General features: G+C 36.6%; 1 protein-coding gene across 3 annotated transcripts in view; it reads left to right on the top strand.

The window, feature by feature from the left end:
* Window positions 1-23,516, top strand: part of LOC117985879 (scavenger receptor class B member 1-like) — a 72,288-nt gene that overhangs the window by 3,857 nt on the left and 44,915 nt on the right. For all 3 annotated transcript variants that reach the window (XM_034972684.2, XM_034972685.2, XM_069501398.1), the window contains exon 2: window positions 20,651-20,751. In XM_034972684.2, the coding sequence (XP_034828575.1) occupies window positions 20,658-20,751 (94 nt within the window). In that variant the 5' untranslated portion in view covers window positions 20,651-20,657. The remainder of the gene's footprint in view (window positions 1-20,650; window positions 20,752-23,516) is intronic.

Genomic DNA, 23,516 nt, shown 5'->3' with positions numbered 1-23,516 from the left:
ACAAACTTTCATCCCCTATTTAACCCCCTTGGTAGTAGAATTTCCAAAAATCGTGAAAACGTATTTTTTTATTTTTAATCCAAAAGCCTGCACATCAATTTTCATCGATGTAACTTCAAAAATGACGGACTTTCATACAAATTTCCATCCCCCATTTAACCCACTTAGGGGTGGAATTGCACAAAATCGTTTCTTATTGGATACCTATTCTTTACTAAGAACACATCCTCCAAATTTCATGTCTCTAGGTTCGGCTGTGCGTTGATATATATGTCAGTCAGTCAGTCAGGACTTTGAATTTTTAAATACATAATATAGATTAGTTAATACATTCATTGATGATTGTTTTTCGCGTTATTTAACTGCAATAATTACGCTATCTACTGTTACTTACTAATTAGATTACATAAACGGCATTCGCGTTATGCTACGAGACGTTACATTTATTTCACACTAGCTTATGCTCGCGACTTCGTCCGCGTGGACTACAAAATTTCAAAACCCTATTTCACCCCCTTAGGAGTTGAATTTTCAAAAATCCTTTCTTAGCGGATGCCTACGTCATAATAGCTATCTGCATGCCAAATTTCAGCCCGATCCGTCCAGTAGATTGAGCTGTGCGTTGATAGATCAGTCAGTCAGTCAGTCAGTCATTCAGTCAGTCAGTCAGTCAGTCACCTTTTCCTTTTATATATATTTTCACACTAGATAATGCCCGTGCCTTCGTCGTGGATTTAGGTTTCTTAAAAATCCCATTTAGGTTATTTAATAGGTAATTTAAACATTTTCATGAAAAGTACAGAGTTAGCTTAGATCCCGGAAATTGACAAAGACAACTTTTATCCCGAAAAATCACAGAGTTCGTACGGAGTTTTATAAAACCTAAATCCATCCGCGCGGACGAAGTCGCGTACATCATCTAGTTTACAATATTATAGTTTTAGGTAAGGTTCTTTTTTAGGGTTCCGTATCTCAAAAGGAAAAACGGAACCCTTATAGGATCACTTTGTTGTCTGTCTGTCTGTCGGTCAAGAAACCTACAGGGTACTTCCCGTTGACCTAGAATCATGAAATTTGGCAGGTAGGTAGGTCTTATAGCTGACATTCAGGGAAAAATTTGAAAATCGTGAATTTGTGGTTACACCACACAAATAAAAAATTGTGATCATGAACTAATAAATAGTATTTTCAATTTCCAAAGTAAGATAACTATATCTTCAAGTGGGCTATCATATAAATGGTCATCACTTGTACATTCTAAAACAGATTTTTATTTATTTTTATGTATAACAGTTTTTGATTTATCGTGCAAAATGTCGAAAAAATACGACTGTAGTACGGAACCCTCAGTGCGCGAGCCTGACTCGCACTTGGGCGGTTTTTTTTTTTAAAAATGACGAGCAAACGAGCAGGCGGGTCCACCTGATGTTAAATGATTACTCTCACTCAAAGTTCTGTGGTTATTTCCGTTCAACGATTTTCCTCATATTTCCACAGCCGCTTTGCCGCGTGCCACGTACCTATGTGCCTATGTAAAAGGCAGGCCGGGTGTTGCAGCAGGCGGGTCATCGACCGCAATCTTGGGACATAGGCTCTGCATTGAGAAACACATATTAGAGCTATTTCGTATGTCACGTGCAATTTTCTTGTACCTACTTATGTAGTGGACTAATAGCCAGCGAGGGCTAGACATTCGTTATTTTCTTTCTGCTTTTATAAAATAACGAGCTTATGCTCGCGACTTCGTCCACACAAATTTCAAACCCCTATTTGGCCACCTTAGGGGTTGAATTTAAAAAAATCCTTTCTTAGCGGTTGCCTATGTCATAATAGCTATCTGCATTCCAAATTTCAGTCCGATCCGTCCAGTAGTTTGAGCTGTGCGTTGATAGATCAGTCAGTCAGTCACCTTTTCCTTTATATATTTAGACGAAGGTCTAGCCCTCGCTAGCTCTCTCTTTTTTTTTTTTTAATAAAGAATATTAGCCATATTAAATGACTAATATTCCCCTTTCCTCTCCAATTAAGCGTGAGGCTTGTGCTAGGAGTAGGTACGACAATAGTGCAACGGGCGGGATTTGAACCGTCGACCTTTCGGTTTTCAGTCCACTCCTATACCGGTTGAGCTATTGAGGCTCTCTCTTTATAGGTATACTTACAAGATGATGCCCGGGATTTCGTCCGCGTGGATTCACTTTAGTTTTTTTAAATCACGTGGGAACCCTTTGATTTTCTAGTACAAAAAAATGACTATTTCCGTTGCTATAATTTGTTTCCGGGATATAAGCCGTAAGTACCATTTTCGTTAAATTCGGTCAAACGTATCATCATCATCAGATTTGATTGAGAACGGCTTAGCCCATAGACTGCCACGCTGACCCAGAACGGATTGGCAGACTCAAGCTCACGATGTTTTCCTTCACCGTTAAATTATAGAATCGATTTAAGTTTTTCATTAGTTACTTACCTATAGCAAATAAATTAAGCTACATGCAATAAAATATAATTAAGGTCCAGTTGCAAGACAGGCGGTTAAAGTTATGTTACTGTTACCGATAAATATTGACAATTAATAAAAGCAAAATGTGTTTCACAAGACAGGGTTTGCTAACTTTGGACAATTTTTTAATAATCGAGGTATGAATACTGACTTTTTAATGATACAGCCCAATCAGCTGCGTGTGGCGAAGCTGAAGTGTAGAGTGTGTAGACCTCGCACCGGAAAGCGCAGCGTTGGCCCCCCCACTCGGTAGACGGCCAACATCAGACGAGTCGTAGGGATCGCTGGATTCAGACGGCGCGGCGCAAGACCATGACATGTGGAAGTCCCTACAAGTCCAGCGGTGGGTGTTTATCGATTGATTATGATGATGATGCAGCCCACTCTGGTTTTATTGGTGGACAAACGGGTCTAAATATTTTTGTGTGAAGCCTGGCCTACCTAGTAGTCCGTCATTTTGCTTTTTCCAAAATAGCGGCCATGCATAATAGCTGGTATCAATACAAATAAAATATTGTTTGAGACAAAATCTTCCAAACTGTCACGTTTCTGAGATATGAAACTTGCACTGGTGGCTATGGCTGTTACCAGTATGCCACTTCAGAAGATTTTGTCTCTAACAATACTTGTTTGTATTGATGCCATCTATTCATTAATATAGGTTTTTTGTGTGGCCGCTATTTTGGAAAAAAGTAAAATGGCAGACCTACCTAGATACCTAGATACCTAGATACCTAGTAGTCTAGGTAGGCCAAAATTTTCAAAGCCCTTTAATGGTAATCATAATAGCAACTTTAATTGCTGGTCATACTACTGACCCTAGTACAGATTGACTTATGCAACGTCTGTGTAGTGTAACAGCATTCGCTATTGTTCAATCAAACCGGTTGGGACGTGATTTGTGTATCAAGCAACGAGAGGCGCTTAAAGTCAACTTGAGTGCATGGTCCTATTGCTACTATAGGTACTATAAAGCTCAGAGCACAGCCGCTGAAATAAAATGAAATTAAATCAGATCTGACTACCTTTCACAGTGCACCCGTTTAACCGATTTTGACATAATCAAAAAGTTCCCACGGGATTTTTCAAAAACCTAAAGCCACGTTGACGACGTCACGAGTATCGCCTATTTAGTACTGAGATAGCTTGCATCCCGGGGACTGACATAGGCTACTTTTTGTCTCTGAAAATTAAAAAGTTCCCAAAGGATTTTCAAAAACCTAAATCTTCGTGGACGCGGATATCAATTTTAATCTAAATATGTAAAAGGAAAAGATTACTCTGACTGACTGACTGACTAGAATAGAATAGAATAGAATGTTTTTTTATTCATGTAAACTTTTTACAAGTGCTTATGAATAGTCAGGTAGTTTTAATTTACCACTGACTGACTGATCTATCAAACTATCTTACAGCTCAAACTACTGGACAGATCGGAGTGTGGCATGCAGATATCTATTATGACGTAAACATCCGCGGATATCCGGAATCCAACGGATTTTTCTAGTTAAGGGGTAAAATAGAGATTTGAAATTTGTGAAGTCCACGCGGACGAAGTCGCGGGCATAAGCTAGTTAGTAATAACAGTATTTAAAAATCAATGGGTTTAAGCTTATTTCGTGGTTTAACGACATATTTTAATGTGTGACGTTGTGAGTGTATTTTGCTGGACAGCTCGCGAAGTTCCATCGAAAAAAAAACAAGAAAGAGGGTAGTTCGCTACTGCCCATGACAGCTCGAACTTCGTCTCTCGTGGCACCGCGTCGTGACCACTCGTGCAATTGGGTTGTAATATCGACAAATAAAAACATCGTGGGAGGTACCCGTAATCTACATTTAAAAATAAGTAGTTCAAAGTCAAAGTCAAAGTCAAATGATTTACTTAAAATAGGTAATAAATATTTTAGCGTTTAAACTACCGTGAGTGATTTCCATTATAAATACTATCTGTCCCGGCTTACTCACGTGTGTAGTCGACGTTAGCCCGACTAGTTTCGAACCCATCCGGGGTCCTTTTTCAAGGGAGTCCGTCCGCGCACGCGCCGCGGTTTTGACTGCGGGACGCACGTGCCGCTGCCCGTAGAGCCCGTTGTGAGGGTGGCTGGGGTGGGAGGGGGAGACAGCTGCCGATCGTCTCCCGACAGTTCCTGCTGTTCTTCATCACTGGAACCGTCACCGAAATCCAGCACGCACGTGCGTCCCGCAGTCAAAACCGCGGCGCGTGCGCGGACGGACTCCCTTGAAAAAGGACCCCGGATGGGTTTGAAACTAGTCGGGCTAACGTCGACTACACACGTGAGTAAGCCGGGACAGATAGTATTTATAAGGTAATAAATAATCCTTTTTGATGGTCAGATGTTGGATTTCTAAGATATAGTGATGATAATTATTAGTTTACTAGCTGATGCCCGCGACTTCGTACGCGTGGATTTAGGTTTTTAAAAATCCTGTGGGAACTTTTAAATTTTCCGGGATAAAAAGTAGCCTATGTCCTTCCCCGGGATGCAAGCTACATCTGTACCAAATTTCGTCAAAATCGGTTGAACGGTTGAGCCGTGAAAAGCTAGCAGACAGACAGACAGATAGACAGACAGACAGACAGACACAATTTCGCATTTATAATATTAGTATGGATTTATAAAAGGCAATGTGTAATCACCCTCATTGTTAAAGCTCTTGACATTGAATAACCAAATCACATGTAGAGCTTCAACGCTGTTTGATAGTGGACTGGATTTGAATAACAATTAAGGACTATTAATAAAACAGTTGGGTAGTAATTGTTAATAAGAGCGAATTTTTATATAATAATAGTTAGCACTTAGTCTTATTATGACTAAGCAAATAAAACATGGTAATGATTTTAATTTAAATTCCTACTGATTTTTTATGTATGTTAGATTTTAATATATTGCTAATTAGTTTTTGCCTAGTTTATAAAAAATAAAATAAAAAATAGTAATGTAATCAAAAAGTGGCATGCTTATGTTTTGGGCGGGTTTTTATTACACTTTAAAGTACCTACTTATAGGTATATTACTTTTAAATGGTTGAGTTTCGTATGTTTTTTTATAGGCTATAAGATCTTTTTGTAATAATCTTAATGGAATTTACAGATGTAACTTTTTATAAGAGAAAAGTTTTTATTCAAATAAACTTGTATATAAATTATTAACCAGTGATTTTTCAGTGACGTTAATAAGCTAGTCCGTAATCGAAGCTTTAGATGAAGCTTCATTAGTTCAATAAATCTATCAATCAATCAGCCTACGTGCCCATTTCTTATTTCCTTTTTAACCGACTTCAAAAAAGGAGGAGGTTCTCAATTCGTCGGAATCTTTTTTAACCCCCGACCCAAAAGAGGGTTTTAAGTTTGACGTGTGTATTTGTCTGTGGCATCGTAGCTCCCAAACGGATCAACCGATTTTAATTTAGTTTTTTTAATAGTTCGATGGGTCGGCAATCCGACATTACGGAAAAGAGATCAGGCGCGGAACGTGCTTTTCCATGTCCTCTCCTTTTGAGGTCCGCCTAGCAGATCTCCCCCAGGTTTCGGTTGGTCGACCAGGTCTTCTTCGACCGAAAGGCCACTTGAGCAGTGTTTCCTTCCTATCTTCGCAAAATATGCCCAACCCATCGCCTCAGAGCTATTCATCATGATCATCATGATTAACCCATCGCCGGCTCACTACAGAGCACGGGCCTCTCATAGTGAGAAGGATTTTGGTCTTAGTCTACCACGCTGGCCAAGTGCAGATCGGCAGACTTCACACACCTTTGAAAACATTATGGAGAACTCTCAGGCATCAGGATTCCTCACGATGTTTTTCTTCACCGTTAAATCAAGTGATTTTTAATTACTTGAAACGCACATAACTCTGAAAAATTAGAAACGCGTGCCCGAGATCGAACCCCCGATCTCCGATTAGGAGGCGGACGTCTTAACCACTAGGCTATCACAGCTTTAAGAGCTATAATATCCTTAATCATTGAATACCTGGAATTAAACCCATGTTTCCCACAAGTCTTCATTCCTGCCTGTTAACAATTAAAATAGTTGTTTAACAAACCCATAAAATTCTTGAATTACATTCTTGCTCGCTTATTAATCGTTCAGGATGGTTAAAGTAAGTAAGTACTTATAACTATCCCGAACAATTAATAAATATTAATTAAACTTGATAAATACTTGTAATTATTTTTTACTAGTCCTAAATTAACTCTGGATAATTTAAATTAATAAAGACTTTTTACAAGCTCTAAATTAGTTCTGGAACGTCATCCGTCGATGGATATAATAATGTTTAATGTGCACCATAAGATAAATTGTAGAATTTTACTTTTTGGGTACCTCATAAGGTGCAAACGTATGTAACCTCCATAGTTCCATGTCAGTTGACTGACCTTCAAACTTAAGCGCCATTAAAACTAGGAAATGTAACTATACTTAATTAGTATTATGAAGTTTACTGTTAAGTAGAGAAGTTAAGTGTACAAATTTTAAAAAACAAAACAAAACACGAGGTTTGATCCTTAGCACGCATCTTCTGGACTGTAGTAATAAAATGAAGTGTTTTTTGTATAGCGGTAGTTTATGGGGCTAGATTCATTATTAAAGAGAAATTTAAAGATGGGCGTTATTGGCTATTTACGGCAACGGTTAATCAACAGTTACTTAGTTTCAATACCGATATTGTTAACCGTTGCCGAATATCGGTATCAGAGTTGTGTTTCAACTAATTTAATATGCGCAACGCGCAGCGGTTTCCGTAGTAGTAACTAAGCTAGCTGCCGTATCAATACCGTCTGTATAGCTAGCGCGCGCATATTCACTAAAATAAAACCAATTTTACTTTCATGAATATCGTGAAGTAATCACAACCTTAAGTTCATAGCAGTAAAGTTTAATTTGATCATTGACATAGGTCAAACTATAGTGGACGCCTTCACGAATAGTTTGCCACAGTCCAGTTAACCAAAAACATTTCATAAAGATTGATAAACCAAAGAGGACCTTATCTCTATTACTCTAAGGCTAACTGTATTTAGAATGATAGATCAAAGTGTAATGGACAAGTACTTGTACAGTTAAGCCTTAGCGTAATAGAGATAAGGTCGGCTTTGGTTTACCAAGTTCTTAGTTACTAAGCCGGTAGCCAATATCCGCTCCTTCTCAGCTTTCAGTGAAAGAAAGAAAGAGAAGGCATAATTATTGCGTTTCTAGTTACCCAAAAACCAAACAATGCATTGTCGGTTGCCAGTTGGCAGTGTTGCGTTGTCAGGTGGTTCGTCATAGATGATAACTGAAAACCGTTGCTAGCTACGACAATAACGCTATGGTACGGCACGGCAGCGGTTTTCAGTTAAGTTAAGCTATAGCGGACACATGTCTAAAGAGAATAATACGCAGAGACGCACTGTCTTAGAGTTATCGGACTAATAGCGCTATTGAATAGATAAACTGTCGATAAAAATATGTACTCAGTAACCGGGCATTAGTCAGACAGACACCTTTTCCTTTTATTTTTATTTTATTTTATTTTGTTTATTTGAAAGTAATCAACAGCGTAAATACATAATTATTATTTAAATTTAAATCTAGGTATAACAGAAGGCCAAAAGAGATTACTTAAAGTTATAATTAAAACTATTTTAACAGAATAGATTTAGAATAAATGTAGGTATTACAATAATAAAATTACAACAGTGTGTGTATGCTTGTGTGTGTGTGTGTGTGTGTGTGTGTATGCATGTGTGAGTGTGTGCTTTTGTGTGTGTGTGTGTGTGTGTGTGTGTGTGCGTGTGTTTATGTGTGTGTTTATGTGTGTGTGTGTGTGTGTGTAAGTGGGAGTGTGTGATTGCATGTATAAGATAAATGGTTAGAGTTGCTATTTATTTCTTGAAATTGCTACTAAACTCTTTAGATTTTGCTTAAGAATTAATTCTAAACCATTGACATTTTATTTGTAAACAGAGGCACGTCAAAATGATAGACAAAATACTACAGACGTAACAGATAATATATAGCAGCTAATCCAAAGGTCTTACATGGTGAAATTGATTTTATTATATTTTAGAAGTAAAGTAATTGTAGATTTAAATAGAGTATAATGTGGAATTTTGAAGTGTATAAATTTAAAACTAAAGTTTAATCTCTATTGTCGACTCTATTGAATTTGAGTTTTATATGGTATCATTATACTTATGGAAAGGGTAGCCAAAGGGCTATAAATGGCTCTGCTTTGACGGTAGACATCATTAATTTTCCTATTTTTAATAAGAAGCTGTGACATACCTACAGGTACGAATATTGTTGATTTTATATTTCTATTGTTATACTATGTATGTTGTTTTATGTGTTGGTTAATGTGTAATTTATTATACATCTGGTATTCCTTTGTAATAGTTTATGCTTATACCCTATGTGGGTTGGATATGTTATGGTAATACCTACCATAGTTGTATCTATTTTTCAATAATTGTGAATAGACACCGCCGAGTTTTTTCTTGCCAGTTCTTTCTCTCGGTAGATATGCTTTTTCGAACTGGCGGTAGATTTTTCTTAAAGGAAATAATAAATTATATAATGATAAAGCAATAATTAATGGTAAAGATAAACTTTGATTTGGAGGGACTTTTCCCTGAATAAAACAGTTTATTTCCTTATACAATCTTTTATTTTGTTTTCTACCTTCAACCACGCCCTAGCTTTTTGATAACGAACTAAGGTTTAGGCTCTCAGTAGGTGATTCCTGACTCTATTGTCTCTATACTTCTGAGGCTAATCTAGCATCAGAAGTGGGATACGATATGGCTGAATTGTGCCTTTTCTAATGCAATTGTACAAGTTTCAGAAATACCGGCCAATTCGGATGGCTTTGTGAAAAGCCATCAAAGATGTTCCAACAGGCGTTGTGATGACTGACGGCCACGAGAGGTACCACAATGGACATTGGATACCCTAAATCTGGAAATCTTAATATGAAAATATGGTATGAAAAAAAAAGTGAAAGTGAATTAAAACTTTTTTGCAAGACAATTTTTCAGGCAGGTAGGCCTTAGAAAGTTTTATTGCGTAATCATGGACCTATTAATACTCTGTGTAATGTAGTAACACAGTTTCATAGTACCTGTCGTCATTTTATTTGTTTTAAAACTAATTGTATTATAGAAATAAAGATGTGGGTACTAAATAAATAAAATTTTTGCGGGTAATTTTGTGTTCAGTATAGATGTTCTGTTTCAATGACTCAGATTAATGTTTGAAGGTGTTTAATCGCATGATGTCCCAGCTAGTAACACAAATCGATATTACGTAAATTAATGTTAAAAATTTGCAGGTAGTTAGTTGGTATGAAATTTTTATTAAATGATCATACGATAAAATGTGGTTAAATGTCAGACTGACCGAGCGGTGAAAAACTAAAGCAAGTTTGTCAGTAAATATTTACTGATGATTAATTTGTGTTCTATTTTAATTTACGTCTGACGTCTAGCCGTATATTCGTAATTTATATGATAGTGATGTTGACATTGAATCATTGAATATTGTTTTACGAGTGATGAGTCATCTTACTTTTTTTTTAGTTATGTTCTTGAGGCATTTCCTATGTAAGTACTTCGAGAACGAAGTACTTTTCAGGTTGGCCGAATAGATGTATATAATTTATTTATGTGTTACATAATGACAGAGAGAAAAGAAGGAAAAAAAGAACCAAAAAAAAAAAGAAAAAAAAAAATTTTTTTTTGTTGTAATTTTGTTTCAAATTAAGAACAATACAGAAATACATATTGCATCATTCGTTAAATATTGATGATTCATTGATCAGAAACGCGATTAGCGTGGCCATTTTTGTAAATTTGCTATTGACTTTGCATCGGAGTTCTCACTCGCGAAACGTAGAGATGAAAGATTTGTGATACCTACCTACAATAATTAAGAAATTTTGTTGGAGTTTATTTTTGTAGTTTTTATATAAGGATAGGTTAGGCTGCTGATGTCTTATCCTGTTGCTATGCCGCTAAGTCTAGTAGCTACTGATTGTTTGATGTCATTGTTTTTTTATATATACCCACCGTTACGTAATGTGATGAAATGGAGCTGCCAATCCACACTTGGCCAGCGTGGTGGACTATGGTTAAACCTGAAACTTAAATTTAGAATATTGGAATTTAGAGATTATTGACTACCCACTTGTGTTTAATATTTTTTAATGCCGTATTTTGTTGTTTTGTTTGAATAATACTTTTGATTTTTTGACGTTTTTGATGTTTGAAGTGTTTAACTATTTTTGATATTGATTACTTCTTTGACGATCTTTTTAATGTAAATTATTTTTGTGGTATTTTTTGACATTTTAGTTTTTGATACCTACCTTTATGTTTTTATTTACGATCTTTTTGGATTTTTATATTTTATTGTGGAAAAATGTTTTGGTATTTATTTAAAAAGGAAGGTTGTTGGCACATCATTGGATGTGGGAAGCAACAAATGTTTTTGTATAGTCCAAGGACTGATTGCAGATAGACAAAAAGAGATTGAATAGAAAATATTTTTGAAAGTAAATAACGATAATTAGATAAGTTTACTCTTTGATTATTTTTACTTCTTCTAACATAGTAGTTAGTTTTGTTTTGATATATCTTACATATAATTACTTTTATATACCTACCCTTTGTTTTTGACTTTGGTACTTTAGGAGTAAGAGTCGATGGTATTTTATTATTTTTGCAAAATTATTAACTTGAAATTGAAAAAAAGTTCTTAGGATTTAACTTATTTTGAAATATTAATATTTTTGTAACTTTTTCATTTTGATGGTTCTTTTTTATGAAACATATTATTTTAAATTCTGATAATTTACAATTTGTTCAGTTGCAATTTTTCTTTGTTTAATATTCATCTCTATATTTTATTGGAATTTATTTAAAACTTTGATCAAATGTTCGATCAATGGAAAAATTGTATAGTGATATATGGATCAAAACCAATGGTGTTAAGGGACAATTTTATGATGGTTTACGATGTTGCCTTAAAACCAATGGTGTTGAAGGATATTTTGTAGATGATACTTTAAAACGTTGGAACCAACGGTGTTGAAAAGTATTTTTATAATATCGCTTTAATACCAGTGGTGTTAAAAATATTTTTTGATATTGGTTTAAAACCAATGGGGTTAAAGGATATCTTGTTTGGAAACATTTATGTGCTGTGGCGAGAAAAATATTTCTTGTATTTTTGAGAGTAAACTGTGTGGTAATTTTGTATGTCACACACATGTTTAAAATGTTTTTTTAAATTTTGTTGGAAGCCACAGACATGTTGTTTGAAAAAAAAAAAAAAAAAATGTTTTGATGTTGTTAAAAATTTACTTTACGAATTGTTTGTTTTTATTTTGTTGCTTCGAGAACGAAGCAATTGTCAGTTTGGCCGTATAAGATAAATGGTTAGAGTTGCTATTTATTTCTTGAAATTGCTACTAAACTCTTTAGATTTTGCTTAAGAATTAATTCTAAACCATTGACATTTTATTTGTAAACAGAGGCACGTCAAAATGATAGACAAAATACTACAGACGTAACAGATAATATATAGCAGCTAATCCAAAGGTCTTACATGGTGAAATTGATTTTATTATATTTTAGAAGTAAAGTAATTGTAGATTTAAATAGAGTATAATGTGGAATTTTGAAGTGTATAAATTTAAAACTAAAGTTTAATCTCTATTGTCGACTCTATTGAATTTGAGTTTTATATGGTATCATTATACTTATGGAAAGGGTAGCCAAAGGGCTATAAATGGCTCTGCTTTGACGGTAGACATCATTAATTTTCCTATTTTTAATAAGAAGCTGTGACATACCTACAGGTACGAATATTGTTGATTTTATATTTCTATTGTTATACTATGTATGTTGTTTTATGTGTTGGTTAATGTGTAATTTATTATACATCTGGTATTCCTTTGTAATAGTTTATGCTTATACCCTATGTGGGTTGGATATGTTATGGTAATACCTACCATAGTTGTATCTATTTTTCAATAATTGTGAATAGACACCGCCGAGTTTTTTCTTGCCAGTTCTTTCTCTCGGTAGATATGCTTTTTCGAACTGGCGGTAGATTTTTCTTAAAGGAAATAATAAATTATATAATGATAAAGCAATAATTAATGGTAAAGATAAACTTTGATTTGGAGGGACTTTTCCCTGAATAAAACAGTTTATTTCCTTATACAATCTTTTATTTTGTTTTCTACCTTCAACCACGCCCTAGCTTTTTGATAACGAACTAAGGTTTAGGCTCTCAGTAGGTGATTCCTGACTCTATTGTCTCTATACTTCTGAGGCTAATCTAGCACATGCATATTTAGATGTTAGCTACTTTTTTTTTACGATGATAGTTTCTTAATTCCTTTTAAAATTAATTGTTATAAGTACGTACCAAGCGTGGAATTATAGAATAATTTATAAAATATTTAGGTAAAAACTACTACCTAAACAATAAGTGTAAATTTGACTAAATTGAAATAAGGACAAACCAATTTTTTGATTTTATTTTTTGGGCCGATTATGAAGCACTTACTGTAAATCCTGTAGATACATCATATCGCTGGGGAGGTCCGAAGAAATTCGTGAAGGAAAGTAGGTACCTATTTGCATGTTACTCATAAGTCATACCTCCTTGAAGCCTTGTGTGTTCTGCTTGTTTGACGATTGATCATCATTGTTTGTACAAATTCGTGCAAATTCTATTGCATCCCGAGCGAACATTTGTTCTGCAAATATTGTCTGATTTTTAGGGTTCCGTACCACAAAAGGAAAAAGAAACCCTTACATAAATAAAATAAAATAAATAAAAATATTTTTAATTCAATTAAACTTTTACAAGTAAGTACCTACTTATGAATCACAGACGTTTATCGAATCGTCAAATGCCACTAGTTCGAAATGCCTTTCCTACCGAGAAGAATCACGGCGGTTGCTCTTTCCAAAAACCCTTCGTTGCCTGTCTCTGTCTGTTTGTCTGTCTGTCTCTCTCTCTGTCGCGTCTCTTAAGAAAAATCTATAAGGTACTTCCTAGAATCATGTTTGGATGGTAGGTAAGCAAAAGGAAAGGAAAAAAATTGTCGTTACATCACAAAAAAATTAAAGAGTTGTGTTCCTGAAATAATAAGTTTCACTACCGGCACTGTCCGTGATAAACTTGCAAATTTTTGTTTTACTGGATTGAGATTTCTTACACCATGCGATAGTGCGAAACCCTTCGTGTGCTAGTCCGACTCTCACTTGTCAGGTTTTTAGGGTTCCGTACCTCAAAAGGAAAAACGGAACCCTTATAGGATCACTTTGTTGTCTGTCTGTCGGTCTGTCAAGAAACCTAAAGGGTACTTCCCGTTGACCTAGAATCATGAAATTTGGCAGGTAGGTAGGTCTTATAGCAGACATTTGGGGAAAAATCTGAAAACTGTAAATTTGTGGTTACATCACACTAAAAAAATTAAATTATGGTCATGAACAAATATTGCTATTTTCAAATTTCAAAGTTAGATTAAGTGGGGTATCATATTATCATAATATTATTATGATAGGTTTAGCTTTACTTGTACATTCTAAAACAGATTTTTGTTTATTTTTAGGCATAATAGTTTTTGATTTATCGTGCAAAATGTCGATAAAATACTATTGTAGTACGGAACCCTCAGTGCGCGAGTCTGACTCGCACTTGGCCGGTTTTTTTAGAATATTTAGGTACAGTTATTTGACCGTGTTACTACTGTACTTCCTATTTTGGAAATATTATTAATTCGAGGTCAAGTAGCTCCACAATTTTTATTTATCCATACGAATCAATTATTATTCCATACAAATATAATATACGAGTATCTAAATCTATCTCTGTCTGTACAGTCGGTCTGTCTGTTTGTTTCCTTATTGCAGCACCGCCACTAAACCGATTTTTATTTAATTTAATCCATTTTTAGGGTTTCGTACTTCAAAAGGAAAAACGGAACCCTTATAGGATCACTTTGTTGTCTGTCTGTCGGTCGCTCAAGAAACCTACAGGGTACTTCCCGTTGACCTAGAATCATGAAATTTTGCAGGTAGGTAGGTCTTATAGCTGACATTCGGGGAGAAATCTGAAAACCATGAATTTGTGGTTCCATAACACAAAAAAAGTCTGTAACCTTTTCACGACTCTGATCTTAACGACATTATATACAGGTATAGATATCCTAGTGCGTACATAGAATACTTTTATTCGGGAAAATTAAGAAATTCCCAGGGAAAACAAAGAAAAAATGAAATCCACGCTAACGAAGTCGCAGGCATTACAATATAACTAGTAAATAAATTCGTTATTTTAGCAGATAGGACCCACTTTGTAGAGTAGGTACTTAGTAAAGCAAATGAATTTGGTCTATAAAGACCATTAGTTTTGACGGTCCATCCATCCGTTAAACGATTTTTTTGACTACGTTTAAGAGCTCGAAAAAATCACTACGCATCTAGGTATATACGCCAATAAATATAGGATCTAAGCCAATAAATGTAGTAATTTTGTAAGTCACCCAAACGTGTAGAATTTTAATAAAGTTTCGAGCCACTGATATACAAAACACAAGATAATTTTAAAAAGACGAAATCCTTTCTGCGTAAATAATTCAATAATTTAATTTTTTTAAGTAATTTTTTATTAAATGATTTCAGTAAGTAGCTATACAAACAAATAAAATAACTAATTAAGTCATAATATAATACTGTGTATCTTATTTTATCTGTAGAATATCTTATACATTTATCTATATATATATATAAAAGGAAAAGGTGACTGACTGACTGACTGACTGACTGAGTGAGTGACTGACTGACTGACTGATCTATCAAGGTACAGCTCAAACTACTGGACGGATCGGGCTGAAATTTGGCATGCAGATAGCTATTATTACGTAGGCATCCGCTAAGAAAGGATTTTTGAAAATTCAACTCCTAAGGGGGTGAAATGGGGTCTTGAAATTTTGTAGTCCACGCGGACGAAGTCGCGAGCATAAGCTAGTCTGATATAAAATTCAACGAGGTCCAAACTCGATGGTGAATTCTATTAGGTAGGTACTGATTTTGATTCCTACTTTTTATATTCAGGAGGCACCCTGTACCCGTAGTATAGATTTTACGTCTCACCAAACGTTGCTAGAATTCGAGAGTCGAAACATTTCCGCGTTATAGTAAACTAGATTATAAACGCCTTGTTTTAAAGCTCAAGTTTGTCTACACATCTACAGCCAGCGCTCCAAGCGGAAACGTAGCGAAATTAAAATCAGCGGCATTGAATTTTTGACTTCAATCCAAGGCACTTTAGGTCCATTTTACTTTGATGTTATTTTGTTTCGATTCTCGAGTTCTAGCAACGTTTGGTGAGACATAAAATCTTATACTACGGGTACTGATTTCAATTTTACAACTTTTTAAACAAAATGACTGACATACAGACAGACTATAACGAAATTACAACGGTTCATTATGTTAATCAACTGCTTTATTGTTGATCTTTGTTAAGCTTCAGCAACTAACCAAAACGAGTTTGCAATTTATTACCAGTATTTTAACATAATATGTTCCAAATTACATAATATGTAACTGGTCATTCAAATCTCTATCATGCGAAATTCTTTTTTAAGGTTCCGTACCTCAAAAGGAAAAAGGAACACTTATAGGATCACTTTGTTGTCTGTCTGTCCATCTGTCTGTCGTGTGTGTCAAGAAAACCTATAGGGTACTTCCCGTTGAACTAGAATCATGAAATTTGCCAGGTAAGTAGGTGGTCTTATAGCACAAGTACAGGAAAAAATCTTCAAACCGTGAATTTGAGGTTATTTCACAAAAAAATGTTCATGAACAAGCAGTAGTTAGTATTTTCAATTTTCAAAGTAAAATAACTGTATTAAGCGGGGTGTCATATGAAAGGGCTTTCTCTGTACATTCTAAAACAAATTTTTAATTATTTTTATGCATAATAGTTTTTGATTTATCGTACAAAATGTTACCAGTCGAAAAATCTGAAATAATAATTATGGTCAATAAAGACTAGATTTTTCTTGGAATATTCTATAAAATTTAGCTGTCGATTCCTATAAAAAACTAGCCTCATGTATATTTTTGTTTATATGCATTAATAATTAATATTGTTTTTTGCCTTAACCAACCTTGAAACGATTTCATGAATGAGTGGTGTTCTAGAATTTTCCTATGTCATTGACAACTTTATACGACTGCTAAAAATGCCTGCTCATTAACCAAAGTCGAGGTCCCAGCATCCATTTCCGTTAATCTCAAAACTAAGCTAATATGACTAGCTGATGCCCGCGACTTCGTCCGCGTGGATTTAGGTTGTTGAAAATCCCGTGGTAGGGGTAGTGTACCCATGCAAAAAATCACGTCGATCCGTTGCTCTGTTGCGACGTTTTTTTTTTTTTTTTTTTTTTTTTTTTTTTTTAATATAATAAACCAACAAACAAACCCACTTTCACATTTATAATAGTGACTAGCTTATGCTCGCGACTTCGTCCGCGTGGACTACACAAATTTCAAACCCCTATTTCCCCCCCCCCCCCTTAAGGGTTGAATTTTCAAAAATCCTTTCTTAGCGGATGCCTACGTCATAATAGCTATCTGCATGCCAAATTTCAACCCGATCCGTCCAGTAGTTTGAGCTGTGCGTTGATAGATCAGTCAGTCAGTCAGTCAGTCCGTCACCTTTTCCTTTTATATATTTATAAGATTATTTGAAGGTCTATTGTTATTTTTAAGAAGTTCACTAACCGCTGCCACCGATTAGTGCGAAATAGCTATTTTATTCCGCGTTTACGGAAGGACATCATCAGTTTATGAATAAAATCATTTTGATTTAGTGAACTATGAATAAATAACTAAATTAAACCTTTTTGCAAACAACCAAAACCCATAATATAGGGAATATATAATATATATATATTTTTTTAAAATTCAGATACAAGTTAGCCCTTGCCTGCAATCTCACCTGGTGGTAAGTGATGATGCAGTCTAAGATGATAGCGGGCTAACCTGGAAGGGGTATGGCAGTTTTTATTAAAACCATTCCCCTTTTGGTTTCTACACGGCATCGTACCGGAATGCTAAATCGCTTGGCGGCACGGCTTTGCCGGTAGGGTGGTAACTAGCCACGGCCGAAGCCTCCCACCAGACCAGACCAGAAATTTAGAAATTATAAAATTCCAAACCCCTGCCAGGAATCGAACCCGGGACCTCCCACTATTAAGACCACAGCGCTCACCACTACGCCAGGGAGGTCGTCAGTCGTTATGCTAAATATAAAGTAAAATAAACTAAATTTATGCGAACCATAACTGTGTGGTTTCTATTCAAAATAATAGCAATGCGGTTATTTTAGTTTAATATTCACAAAATTTAATCAAAATATCATGAGCAATCACTACCCCTATTATAAATGCGAAATGATGTTTGTATGTTGGTTTATCAGAAAACCAGAGTTCCCACGGGATTGTTAAAAACCTAAATCCATGCGGACGAAGTCGCGGGCGTCAGCTAGTCAGACATGTAAAAAATAAGTAGTATCAAATTGCAAAAATTACATAGGTACCTATTAATTTCCAAAAAAAGTACCTAAATTATACGCTGTAATTATATGAGTTCAATGACAAGTGAATAAAAAACGAAACAATAAATAATCATAACTAATCGACGTGTCTGGCACAGTATCCATCATTTTCGTTTTGTAAAGAGCAAAAACCCGCCAAAATTGCCTTCTTAATGGATACCTACCTATAGTTCGCGACAGGTCGAGATGGCAATCGGGATATGAGGTGGGAGGATGCCTCGTAAAGCCGTACGCCACCCGCGCTCGCCCGCACCGGGTTAAGCGCGGGGCTTTGTGGGTGTGCGGGGCGTTCTTTCCCCGATTGCCATCTCAACCTGTCGCGTACTATACATGCATCTTTGTAATTTTAGTACCTCACTTATTATACTCGTACTTAGGTACTCATTATTTTATACTTATACCTGTACTAGCTTTTCTCACGATTTCAGTGGTTTAGGCTGCTGGCTGTGCGTTGATAAATCAGTCAGTCAGTTAGGACAAGTCTTATTATATGTATGTACATACTATACGGTGAAAAAGCTGTGGTAGCCTAGTGGTTAGGACGTTCGTCTTCCAATCGGAGGCAGGGGGTTCGATCTCGAGCACGCACCTCTAACTTTTCGGAGTTATGTGCGTTTTAAGTAATTAAAAAATCACTTGCTTTAACGGTGAAGGAAAACATCGTGAGGAAACCTGCATGCCTGATGATTGATGATTCTCCATAATGTTCTCAAAGGTGTGTGAAGTCTGCCAATCCGCACTTGGCCAGCGTGGTAGACTATGGCCAAAACCCTTTTCACACAGAGACCCGTGTAGTGAGCCGACGATGGATTGATCATGATGATGACATACTACACTCTATAGGCACTTCTACAGACGTCAGATTTTTAATTTCACAAAAACTTACTTAGTTACTTAACATTTAATTTTTTGCTTGCAATAGTACAAAAACATGACATTGTTTTATCCTGTTGTATTATGATTGATTTGACAACGATATCCTTTGAAATGCCACAGGGGTCGTGGGTTCACAATGTCTCGCCTTTGAACTGTGCAAAAACTTGTAGTTAATTATATTTTACCATTTTATAATAATTATATTACCTATTGTTATATTCACAGTTTTACAAAGTTAGTTATTGAGTAGTTACATTAGCTACTGATGTTCATTTTATTGGGGTTTTTAGGGTTCCGTAGCCGAATGGCAAAAAACGGAACCCTTATAGATTCGTCATGTCTGTCTGTCCGTCCGTATGTCACAGCCACTTTTTCCGAAACTATAAGAGCTATACTGTTGAAACTTGGTAAATAGATGTATTCTGTAAATCACATTAAGATTTTTGTGCAAAGTAAGAAAAAAAAAACAATAAATTTTGGGGTTACGCTACCTATACTTAGAACTGAAACTCAAAAATTTTTTTTTCATCAAACCCATATGTGTGCAGTATCTATGGATAGGTCTTCAAAAATGATATTGAGGTTTCTAATATCATTTTTTATCAAAACTGAATAGTTTGCGCGAGAGACACTTCCAAAGTGGTAAAATGTGTGTCCCCCCCCCCCTGTAACTTCTAAAATAAGAAAATGATAAAACTAAAAAAAAATATGAGATCCATTACCATGCAAACTTCCACCGAAAATTGGTTTGAACGAGATCTAGTAAGTATAGTTTTTGATTTATCGTGCAAAATGTCGATAAAATACGATTGTAGTACGGAACCCTCAGTGCGCGAGTCTGATTCGCACTTGGCCGGTTTTTCATTTTCCGTGTACTATAAAGAATTGCTACCTGCCAAATTTCATGATTCTAGGTCAACGGGAAGTACCCTATAGGTTTTGATTCGACACATTATTTTATCTGGTAGAAGGCTTCGGTCGTGGCAAAGCCGTACCGCCGCAAGTGATTTAGCGTTTCGGTACGATGGCGCGTAGAAACCGGTCCAGGGGTACGGGATTAATGAAACTGCCAGATTAGCCCGCTTCTATTTTAAGACTACATCATGACTTACCATAAGATGAGATCGCAAACATGAGGAAATTCAGATGTGATGTGTGGGTCTTCTCCGTTTGGCCAGAACGGCCAGACGGGGGTACGGGCCTCGAGGCTTGGCCTCCTTACCCGGGTGTGGCGCTGGGTATCTCTGTGACCAGGGTGTTTGTCTTTTGGCCGTGTATATGTCTGGCTGTCTCTGTTTTTCGCCGCGCGCGGTGATGTTGTAGGTCCGTGTTAGTTTGGAATGGGTCTCAGCAGTGCAGAGACAGGGTCTCGTCCGGTGGTACTCGCGTCGTCGTGGTCGGCGTCACTTGTGTCGCCTGCGCGTTGTGCTGGGGACGGCGATCGAAGGAGCTCTCGAGGTAGTGGACGCCCGGTCATCGATCGGGGGATGAGTGGAGGGATGCCGTGGAGATGTTCATACGGTCCGTTATCCGCGCGCGCAAACATGCGCAGCGCGAGTGTGCGGACGTATCCCTCCACGATATCCAGACGATGATTGATGAAATAATTGTTGTTTCAGAATAAAGATGGTGCTGGGCGCGAAGAAGGCCATGCAGCATGTGCCCAGCAAGGGCAAGATATCTATTATGAAAATACAAAACTTCACAGTACAAAAAAGACGTAAGTAACTACCTAATCATTCATGATCACAACCCATCGCCGGTCTAGAACCTACTCACCGAAGGTTCTACTCCTCTCAGAAAGAGGAGAGATATGGCCATAGTAAGGCCATAGTCCACCATGCTGGCCAAATACTGATTGACAGGCTTCATCCATCACCGAGTACATTATGGAGGATCTCAGATATGTAGGTTTCCTTTACCGTTAAAGTAAGTGATATTCATCCAACAGCTTAAAACGCACATAAGTCCGGAAAGTTAAATAATAATAATAATAATAATAATAATAATAGTTTTTTATTTTCAGGCATAAAGCAACCCATATACACATTTACAAATTACAATAAAATAAAATTAACACTATAAAACATACACATACCTTACGACTAACTGAAATGGTTAAAAAACTCATTTCAGATGTCACAGGTCACAGGTATTACTTTTTGTTCTTATCCTGGTGTACAGATAGCCAATAACTAAAAATAGGGCTGGGCATCCCTTCACAAACGACCTTGAGTATTGCATTGTTAGAGCTCCGAAGTCTTTCCCAAAAGGATGCTACGCGAGTTCTTACAATACAATAGAAGTCGGGCACCCCCGCTTCGGCAAACATAGTAGAAGCACTGCAATACCTCGGCAATCCCATGAGTATTCGGAATGCGTCGTTATATTGTACTCGTATTGCAGTGAACGACTTTTTAAGAAAGTTTGCCCATAACTGGCACGTATAAAAGCATTGGCAGTAGGCGTTAAATAAGGTTATTTTAACGGCCTTACTGCATTTGCTAAATCTACGCGCCAGCATATTGCAACGAATCGAGAGTGCCCTCCTTTCCCTCTCAATGTCGCTGTCATCTTTTAGATGCTCTGTCAGGATGTGTCCTAGGTATTTGAATTTCTGTACAACCCGAACTGCTTTACCATTTAAAATAACTTAAAGACCAAGTTTGGATTGACAGACTTTATCGACCGTCGGAAACATTATGGAGAATCTTAAATATGTAGGTTTCCTTCGCCGTTATGGCTAAGTGATAATATGTAATATAGTTGCTTAAAAACGCACGTTATTCCGAAAAGTTAAGTTCCGTGGCCGGGACTGAACCCACAGCCCCCGAATACAGAGCTGACATCTTACCCACTAAGCTGTCACACCTTAATCATTAGTAAATTTAAATTTCGGGCTGTTAAAAACATCCTCTACGAAAACTCGTAGGCATCTTCTACGAAGTTAAGGCCAGGGTCAAATCTATCGGGAAATCGTTAGCGGAGAAACGCTCGCGGGATTCCGCTCTAATGAGTTGTAACTTGTGAGTATTGAGAGCGGTGGTAGCCTAGTGGTTAGGACGTCGGTCTTCTTTTTGGGAGGTCGTGGGTTCGATCCCGCGCACGCACCTCGAATTTTTCACGCAATTAATTAATATTACCACTGGCTTTAACTCCAATAAGTAAGAGACGCGTGTTCGAGATCGAATCACCGACCTGCCGAATAGGAGGCCGTCATATTAACCACTAGGCTATCATAGTTTTCCTCTCTCGCTACTTAGTTATTATAACTATATATGGGTATGTACATTACACTCCTTTTTTAGGGTTCCGTACCTCAAAAGGAAAAACGGAACCTTTATACGATCCCTTTGTTGTCTGTCTGTGTCTGTCTGTCTGTCTGTCGGTCTGTCAAGAAACCTACAGGATACTTCCCGTTGACCTAGAATCATGAAATTTGGCAGGTAGGTAGATCTTATAGCTGAAATTTGGGGAAAAATCTGAAAACCGTGAATTTAGGGTTAGATCACACAAAAAAAATTAAATTGTGGTCATGAACTAATAATTAGTATTTTCAACTTTCGAAGTGAGTGACTATATCAAGTGGGGTATCATATGAAAGGTATTCACCTGTGCATTCTAAAACAGATTTTTATATATTTTTATGCATGTTAGTTTTTGAATTATCGTGCAAAATGTCGAAAAATGTACGGAACCCTCATTGCGCAAGCCTGACTTGCACTTGGCCGGTTTTTGGAAGTCGTGTATAAGCCTCAGCGAAATAAATGCATACTTAATAAATCATAAACTGCTATTATAAAATTATCTACCTATATTAATAGCTAATAAATAATCTACAGTACATTAAATAATTATGTAGTGTGGGGATCGCATGTTTATATCATCAAAATAAACTGTATATATTTTACAAAATGTTTAATCTCATAATGTTCATGTACTTGAATTGCTACTGCAAAGGTCATCCGTGTAAACCGACCTTGCTACCATAACCTTACCTAACGTGGGTTAATTAACCCCTGCACGATTATGTACTATACATTATATATTTAGGTTTCCGTAATCATAATAATAATGACCTCTCAACCGAATTTCGACAACGGTAGCCAATCTCCATAGAGTTATCCAACTGCGCCGGCGATTATAATAGTGCACAAGACGTGTGTGCGCAAACACAGGTGCACTCTCCATTCCCTCACTCACTCCCTAGTGGTTAAGACATCCGCCTTCTTTTCGGTATGTTGGAGGTTCGATACTGGGCACGCACCACTAACTTTTCGGAGTTATGTGCGTTTTTAAGAACAGTCAAATATCACTTGCTTTAACGGTGAAGGAAACCTGCATGCCTGAGAGTTCTCAAAGGTATGTGAAGTCTGCCAATCCGCATAGCGGGACAGACACGGAGTTGACTTGGGACAGCCCGATGAGACGGAAGTCCGACACGACCCGAGAGAGATAAGGCGCAGGACCGACGGCTTTACTTGC

Source organism: Maniola hyperantus, chromosome 10, assembly GCF_902806685.2.
Source record: "Maniola hyperantus chromosome 10, iAphHyp1.2, whole genome shotgun sequence".
Lineage (NCBI taxonomy): Eukaryota > Metazoa > Arthropoda > Insecta > Lepidoptera > Nymphalidae > Maniola > Maniola hyperantus.
The sequence above is the reverse complement of the archived record's forward strand: the minus strand, read 5'-3'. Positions and strand labels throughout refer to the sequence as shown.